Source organism: Epinephelus moara, chromosome 12 (genome assembly GCF_006386435.1).
Source record: "Epinephelus moara isolate mb chromosome 12, YSFRI_EMoa_1.0, whole genome shotgun sequence".
NCBI lineage: Eukaryota > Metazoa > Chordata > Actinopteri > Perciformes > Serranidae > Epinephelus > Epinephelus moara.
In genome coordinates, this window is record NC_065517.1 from 33,613,928 (window position 1) to 33,623,197 (window position 9,270).

General features: G+C 42.1%; 1 protein-coding gene across 1 annotated transcript in view; it reads left to right on the top strand.

Annotated features, from left to right (window-relative positions):
- Positions 1-7,388, top strand: part of adgrg6 (adhesion G protein-coupled receptor G6) — a 137,488-nt gene extending 130,100 nt beyond the window's left edge. The window contains exon 28 of the mRNA XM_050057926.1: positions 4,991-7,388. Coding sequence (XP_049913883.1) covers positions 4,991-5,202 — 212 coding nt within the window. The 3' untranslated portion in view covers positions 5,203-7,388. The remainder of the gene's footprint in view (positions 1-4,990) is intronic.
- The last annotated feature ends 1,882 nt before the right edge of the window (positions 7,389-9,270 follow it).

The following is a 9,270-nucleotide window of genomic DNA, read 5'->3' on the forward strand; positions in this document are numbered from 1 at the left end:
CCGAGGACGAGATACCTCCACCTGGAGTAGTATCCAGCTGGGCTTTATCTAGAGCTCGCGAGATTTCAGGCACGGTATGAGATCGCTGCTTGTTCTCGCGATATTTCAGCCGCGCTTTGGGAAGCAGAGCTAAATGGTAAACAAACATGGCAGCACACCGGTAAGGTAAGACAACACGTTTACATGTCGTTTTCTATATGTTCTCTGAAATTTATCCAAACGATATGAGGCGGTCTTTGTGGAAAAAAAACTTGTTTAGTGGACTAACTTTGGACTTGAAGGTTGCCCGTTCACTTACGTTTTAACAGGTCTGACGGTACTATGCGCCCCGGTTGTATCTAGGCTAACGGCTAACATGCTAACTATTATTTTTATGTCACTAGTCACTTGAAACAAATTTAGGACGATAGGAGACAGGTTGAAATAAACCGAAATTTCCCTTTAAGGGCTCATTTATGCTCAGCGTTAGAATGTACCTTCATAGAACAGTCCGTATGATATCCCACAAATTAGCGCCCCATGAATGACGTTATAAATGTAGTATAAATCAGTATAAAAGTATAAATCAGCCTTAAGGGCTCATTTATTCTTAACGTTACAACATATTCTCACAGAACGGTTCGAATGATGTCCTTGGCATTAGCGCCCCACAAATGACATTACATCCATAACGTACAGTTACGTAATTAACATAAAGTTACTGAGGTTAGGTTTAGGAAAAGAAACAGGGTGAGCACTTACCTTAAAATGACTCAAAGTTCACTCAGTTGCGAACACGTGACTTCAGGGGAAAGTCCTGGACCTATTGACCACCCCAGCCTGCCTCCTTACAAGATGGCTCGGGACCGCTTCCTTGTTTAATCTGTCAACGCATGGGTCACATGATAGCAGCCTTTCAAAATACCTTGGATATGTAAGAATTTCAGTGTATTACTTTTCATAGGAAAATGTACAGTTTATGAGAGCAGCCTGAACGTTGGCTATGCAGACAGATGGAGCCCTCTGTCCGCACTTGTATCTATTTTCATATCTAAAGAGAGAGTAAAAAGGCCAACATGTTGTGCTCCATAGATCTGTAGTTGGTGTTGTAGTTTGCTCTGAGTTTAGAGTTTACTTTATTGTCCTTATTATACTGACTGTTACATCTGCTACATATTGTTGTTTCTATCGTCTGGTGTTGGTTTATGACGGTTTATAATCATTTGTTTCTGACACTTCTGCCTGTTGGGCCAGATGGCCTCGTTCAAACAGGACACAGAACTTGTCATAACAGTCTTGTTATTTACAGACCGGTTCAGCTTCTCGATATTTTCATTGGTATCTGAGACAAAACAACACAGGCGACTTTGAATCCTTGTACCTCACTGCGTGTTAATCATGTACCACCCATCTCTCCATGTGCTCCCCATCCTGTTCTCTGAAGTTCAACCAGAACATCTCTCCAGCTCTGTGATCTCCGGATCAAGTGGAATATGAAATCAAAATATGCCTTTATGAATGAGGCTGCTGTTGTGAAGCCTCGATGTGACCCAGCGAGGCTTTGCTCGACCTGACCGTATGATCCGTTTGCTCTGAAGCCCTTTGAAATCACAAGGTTACGAGAAGGAAGAACGCCAAACCATACAACTTCACTGAGAAGAGTAAAAAGAAAATAACACCAGACCACAACTAGATTGTCTGGCAGGCAAGCTGATTACTCTGCTTGAAGTCAGAGGTTAACACTATACTGTGGCTATAAATAAAGAAGGAAATAGATTATCAAGGTGCAAATGGTCAGCAAAACCACTTGGCGCCCGTTTACCTTATTTTCCCCACAGAGAACAACATGAGGCCGCTCATTATGTGGTGTGTATGTCTCTGCTCAGGTACTAATTGTCAAGAATTGAGTGACAACTACAGCGAGAACAAACAAATCTCTAATTTGGTTGACTTCCCAAAACCATCTTAGAGCTAACATGATCTTAGCCTTGAGAATTTTTGGGGAAAAAGAGTCCTATGTTGTTGTGATCACATCAAACCCTCAAGACATCCGCTCTTCATCCACAGACGGAGCTGGCTCGCTCATCATCATCAGACCTAAGAATGGAATTATGGTCACATAATAACGCTTTAACGGGAGTTTCAAAACTGTGTGAGACAGATGTTAATTCAACCTTGATGAACCCTTTCTAATGTTTTCACAAATAACACGGTGACTTTCGGCCACTCCACACTCTGCTGTGGATTGTTTGGTTTTGTACGGGTGGTGTCAGATATAACTGCACATCTCTGCCCATCTGCGTACGTATGTGATGAGATTAGATGATACATGTTGTTTGTCTTTGACATTCTGCCCTCGCCCACATTCCTCCTCTTGTTTTAGTCACTTTAAAGGTTCATTTAAACTGTGCTGCTCTTATGTAACTGGAATTTAAACCTTGTCTTGTTTCCCTCGCTGATTATAAATTCTTCTGCTGTGTGTTAATGTGCAGAACGGGTCTTAAAACATACCACCTTAATTAAAGCTGTAAGACGGCCTCCATCTCACACTGACTACATTTACATGCACACAGTTTTGACCTGAATTCCAAAGAGACATTATTCCTGTACTGTGATGTTTATATGTCTAATGAAAATGAATATTCCACCAATATTCCTGTTCACATGCAGACTCTGGTTAACGTGCCCTAATGTGATGTTTATCACATCCAAATATAGAAAATTGGAACTTGTCATATATGTGATATTTGCACATTATCCAAAAACCTGTTGATACCCAGGTCTTTCATAATGTTAAACAGTATGTTTCTCCTTCCCACCAGAAATGTGGGCTTTTCGTTTGGGCATGCATCTTTACCTCAGCCTGACAAACTGTTGGCAAGTTGGTTTGTGCATGGGCGACTTACAGTATCGTACCTTTGGAGCCAATAATAACCCTTCAGACATGGTACCTAGACCCTCAGTCTGTTTAGTGTTTCCACCACAGACAGTCCTCTTAAATGTGGGCGGGGTTGTTGTCACTCACTGCTCCGTCCAGCACTGTATTTCCTCATCAGCGGTGACATAGATGGAAGTCTGCACCTGGTTTATCATCCACAGAACGAGGCTGCATGCCAACATTTTCAGAACAAAATAGAACAGGCTGCAGTGAGAGTCTCTCTCCATGGCATATTTAAAAATAGCAGCTTTGTGCATTTAGTCCTTCTCAGGCAAGCTCAGGGGTTTAGTGTTGCTGTAGCCCACAGGAACGACACTCCGCCAAGTGATGATTAGAATATATGACGTTCATAAATTAGGATATATACAGTATATTTTTTGATGCTTGAAGATCCACACATTACTGAAAGTGTCTCATATAAAAACTAATGGAACAAAGTTGTCACAGTGAAATTTAAGGTGTGCTGATGGATTCACGTCATCAACTCATGCATTGAGTAACATTACAAGTAAACGTTCCACCTTAAAAGTTGCCGGCAGTCGGCCAAGTGAATGAAGTTATTTTTTTCTCTTTCATTTTATAGTTCTAGTTTACTGATGTATGAACAGAGGTTACATAAAACCAGAGTGACCATCCTCTACTGACCAATCAGACTGCACGGTTTCTAGCTCCACCTTTTAGTACCAGATCTGTGCGCTAGGTACCCCAACAGAGGGGGGACCAAACATGGGGACGGTAAGGAACGGTTCTGTTGGTACCATCCACAACTTTCACTGTGGAAACAGAAAAAATGAACCAAACTGAACTGAACCGGACTGCTTGGTGGAAACGGGTTTTTGAAGTTGTTCTCCTCCTCTTTTTGCCTCTCTTTGTAGTCATTACGCATCTTTCTGTGGTCTTTCTCTTTCACTGTGTCATAACTGGATGCAACGCGAGCAAGTGTCAGCGACTTAATCAGTTTGATTGCCTTCTTTTCTACTGGATTGTCCTAATTGCCTGCAAGTGACGCGATGTGGTGCGCCGCTTTGAGCTGAACTTTTGCCAGATGCCCCGTTTCTATTTTTATTCTGTAGCTCACACTGCAAGCGCCTCATTTTTCCATTACAAAAACCTAAATAAGTTGTCATCCGGCTTGAGGGAGATCACCACAGAGCTGAAAGTGTCTGGTTAAGCATTGTGTGGGATGCTAGTAAGCTAGTTTGTTTTACAAAGTGGAGATGGTGGTATGATGCGGTCTGGGAGCTACAATGATATCTTTGTTACTTGTTATAGTATTGTTGTTTGTGTCAATAATAAGGAAGTACGTACTGAACCATCTTTTCAGTGGTTACTCTGAGCACACAGCTGCTGGGTGCGTGTTTTGTTTACGTGACGTGACGGGAGTTCCATTTAACAGATCCAGTGTAGACAGAGAGCGTCCAATGTAACACGATGTGGCGCAATAGTCTTACGCTTGCATCCAGTTAGGACACGGTGTCTGTCATCATTGTGAGTCTCTTTGCGGCGGTTTTGCATCTCTTTGTAAATGTTTTGTGTATCTTTGTGGTCTGTTTGAGTCTCTGCCCGGTCGATGTTTCTTTGAGTGACATTGTCAAGTTGAAGGTCGGGGGGCCCTGATACTTTAGGTCCCTGGGCCTGTGTCTGAAAAGACCCGTTCAGTAATCCATCCATGGGTTTGTCTACAACACACAGAGCTGACTGTTAACGGGACACTGTTGCAAACTGCAGTTAAAACCCCAGTTGAGAAGCATATACCGAATGTGCTGTATACATGTCCAACTAATGCTCCTAGAACCTAAATAATATCAACATATCCCACGTCTTCATCAGAAAGTGCCATATTCAGAATGAGGTCTAATTTGGAAAATTCAAACAGAACATGCTATTTACATGACCCACATCAAATTTGGAATACTGTCATGTTTAGAATAATAGTGAAATATTAGTGTGCATGTTAATGTCGTCACTGTGAGGGACCGCCTGTATGATTCACATCTGATTTATTGATTATTGATAGATCCAGTAATAATTCTTGTGTGTTCCTGTCTTTTTATTTTTGCTCCCTGGTTGCAGATAAATGTTACTCCAACCAGACCAGCCCCAAGTGCGTCTCCTCATGCTCCTCCTCTTCAGAGGCGGAGCCCAACTCCTCTTCCTCCTCGTCCTCCATCCTCCCCGTCAGCCAGATGATCGACAAGGTGAAAGGTTACTGCTCCACGCGCTCCGACAACTTCTACAAGAACATCATTATGTCCGACAGCTTCGCCCACAGCACCCGGTTCTAGAGCTGTCCTCCATTTTCTACCTTCTGGAACTGTCCCGTGTTTTGGAACTGCCCAAATTGCTCTGGAAACTGTTGTGACATCATCCTCCCAGCAGCCTTTAGGACAGAGGAGGCTTCTGCCAAAGGTTCCGATATAAAGCACGACACTGGAACCTACCTTGCTGTTCTGGAACAATTATTTAAGGCTTTGCTTTTGTTCTTGAACTGCCACCCAACACGCGAGAACCTTTTGTGTTCTTGAACTACTCCTAGTATTCTAGAACTCTCTGACGGCCTCAGCAGTTAAGTCTATCTGTGTTCTGGATCTGCTCCAATCATTCTAGAACTCCTTTTCACCATCAGCCAGAGAGACTAGAATTCTAAGGGCCATCAATCAAGCCCCTAAAATATTCTAGAACCCACCAGGCTTCTGAAACTACCAGAGCAACCTTCAAGAACTCTCTGACAGCCTCAGCAGTTTAAGATCCTCTGTTCTTGGAAGTGCTTCAGTCATTCTAGAACTTCTCTCCTACGTCAGTCAGAAAGACCGGATCTTAGAATTCCAAGGGCCGTTAAAGAAGATTTCTAGAACACTTCAGACTTCTGAAACTCCCTGACATACATTCTAGAACTCTCTGGCAGCAGCAGCAGTACAGGATCCTTTGTATTGTGGAACTGCTCCCATCATTCTAGAACTTTCCTCTAGCGTCAGCCAGAAAAAAGAAACAAATGATTTTACAATTCTAAGGGCCATTGTAGAAGAATTGGTAACCCTCCAGGGTTCAGATAATCGCTGACCAACATTCTAGAGCTCCCTGACAGCCTCATGAGTTTAGAATCCTCTGTTCTCTGAACTGCTCCAATCATTCTTGAGTTCTTCTTCAGCGTTAGCCACAACGAACGGATTTTAGAATTATGAGGGCCGTGACAGAAGAATTTGAGATCCCTCCCGGCTTCTGAAACTCCCTGACCAACATTCGACAGTTGTAAATCATGTTCTAGAACATTTGGTTTTCACCCCACTGTCTTTCCCCTGTCATTGAGGATACATGCATCCTTCCTTGCCCCTGGAGCTTTGAATCAGAATCCCTGTTGTGGTTTTAATTGTGATGTGTTGGATGTTAGTGTTATATTATGTACATTGTTTTCAGGCAGGCGGCCCAGTTTTAACTGTAATTTGAAACTGATGAGCAAAAATTCAAGATATGTTTCTGTATCTCGTCTTTAGAATTTGTGAAGAGCTGCTTAGTTTGTGTGGAAGAATACTAATTAGTAGGCCAAGGTGGTATTTATTTTTTGATACCCTCCTGAAATTTTACTGGGGAATAAGGCTTTTTAGTGTGTGGTGTGCCCAACCCCCCATCCCCTACTCAACCAGGGACTTGCTATGTTCTGCAAGCTCACTTGGCTTTTGCGGTCTAATGAACAACCTCAAAAAGCTCTCAAAATCTCAATAAAGGTAACATTCTTACACCTATTTATTTATTAAGCAGAGAATAACAAGCATTCACCTCCGCAGTGCAAGCTTCTCTCTTTCACTCTTTTGCCCTGTTGACTCCTCATTAAACACACTTCATTCAAAATTGACAGAAAAACAATACCACCAAAACCTTATTGGTTGGTCTCGTTAGTCGTTTACAGTCCTCTAACATTATCCCCACCACTCGCAGCCAGTCACCACATTTGTCAGCTCAGCTGCCTGTTCCACCACACTGACCTCTGTTGGCATGTGATGTGCACTACATGCAAAATATCCTCAGTGCAGCCTCTCAAGTATGAGGGTAATAGGAAGATGAGTGTCTGTATTTTTGATGGTATTGAGACTTAAAGCGTCAGGATGTATAAACTCCCTGGTATACCGTAATACCAGGATACCGCCCAGGCCTACTGAATAGTTAGCACACAGTTTTCCTCAGCACCAACTCACCATAAACAGCTACATGATTTAAACCAGAGTTCAAATATTTGCTAATCAACAAAAATCTGCCTGTTGCTGCAGAATGTGTTAAAAGCAGCCGGTGCCACAAACTGTTAAAAACCCAGAGACCAAGTTCAGATCATGATAGACAACGCCACATATTATGGTTTGAAACCCTGGGGTGTCTGAGTGCTCCGGGGCGGTCAGAGAACATTGCTGCGATTCTACTGTATCATATCAAATTTCAGAATCGGCTGACCTGGCTGCCAGACTGTGTAACTGAGAGGAAACTAAAGGGAGCAGAGGGGCGGGGAGGGGGGGGATAAGAGGGGAGGAAAAGTTCTGATAGAAGAAAAAGTAGGCTGTTAAGTTTTGGTGTTTTTTAATACTGTGATGTTTGTTTGAAGTGTCCGTTTGTGCATGTGTGTGTGGAGCTATATCCCATGTAAATATTGATGATCTATCTATTCTATGTGCCTTATTCTATAGTGTTATAATGTGTCCTGATGGTTGCTTTTGTTCATGCCTTTGCGGGGTCCTGGAAGGGTCACCGGGACTGTACATACAAACCCAAACATTCTCCAACTCCCCACGCTGTGGAGGCACACCCTTTGCACCTCAGAGGGAAACTAGTCCAATGACAGAAAGGGCAGAACAGATCAGAGATTTTTCTGAGCGTATTTACCTCCTGTTATAAAGTTTATTAATGCAAAATGAAGCCAAAATGCCCAGAAATATTGACACACATTTAGACTTTATATGGAAATGTCTCTGAAAATGTCTTGGAGCTTTAAAATGTCACTTATGCAGACAAATGTTTCTGACCAACCGGTGCTGTTAGGTTTCAAAAAACCCACAAGGTTTAATGGTGGTAATTTTTACCGCCTTCACTCTCCTTAAAGATTCTCCACGTGGCAGAATGAACAATCAGACCCTGAGCTGATGGTTGGTGGCTTGACAATAAATAATAAGAACCGAGCTAATTCCAGTTGGCCACTGACGCTTGGCTTCCTGTGCACGGCAGCCAAAGTTTAGTAACCCTACAGGCGGTCATTTCTGGTCACAGCATTACTGATTGAGTGAGGCATCTTGTTCAAATATGATTTTTTTTATTCAGCAATTTTATTTTTCCGACAGCAAAAAGAAGCTGCAGCATTATGAAAAATATTCACTGCAGCTGCCAGGATGATAATATCACCTGAATGGTCAGTTCATCCAAATTACAAAAAAACAAAACAAAACACTTCTCCATGTGGCGTCTGGTCTCGCACATAGTTTGGGTTTCATTCAGCTGAGAACATCTGCCAATATTCAGATACAACAAAGGTGAAGAGAATTTCACTTGTGGTGTTGAAGTTATTAAAAATGGCATTTGGAAAAAGTCAACACTTACTGTATAGTTCCTGTTTGAATCTGTTGACAGCAAGAGAGAGAATCCTGACAAATCAGATTATGGTTTTCATGCTTTTATTATCTCTGCACCACAAGTTAAATAATGTTTATATCAACTGTTCTGGCGTGGTGGCCAGTGTCTGAAGCAGTGGAGAGCAGAAAACCTCAGCACGGCTAGATGCCACAAGCAGTGAGAAAATCAGTTTTTATCTTTGGGGTTTGGTCGGACTGTGTTTAATGAAACAGAGTTTGTGCAGTGTTTTCTGAAGCACAGCCTGATCACCATTAGAAAATGTTGGTATTGTATGTTTCTGCAAAGCATGAGTACATTACATTTGTATGTTTCATATGCATCATACCAGTGTTTCTAAAGTGATGTAGTATATGAGCTGACTTTGTCATCAGGAGGTGGAGGGCGTGGTGGATGGCATGACACCTGCCAAGCTGCAGGCTGCTCGGCTTTCAAGAGCATTTTCGCCACGTCTCGTCTCGTCAACAGAAATGAAACGGATTGCGTCTTAGTTTTTATTATCAAGATTTATTTTGAACTTGTCATTGTCTTGTTTTCGACATGGAAAAAAGGTCATTGACAAAAAAATTTTTGTCTTAGTTTTCGTCAAAGAAGTAACACTGACTTCCTGTCGGGATTTTACCCAAACAACAGGTATTTTGAGCCAAATCGTGATCTTTTTCTTACTATAGCCAAATAGTTTTGTTCCTAAAGCCTAAATGCACACTAATTAAACGTCATTTGAACATATGTTCTACATAATAACATGC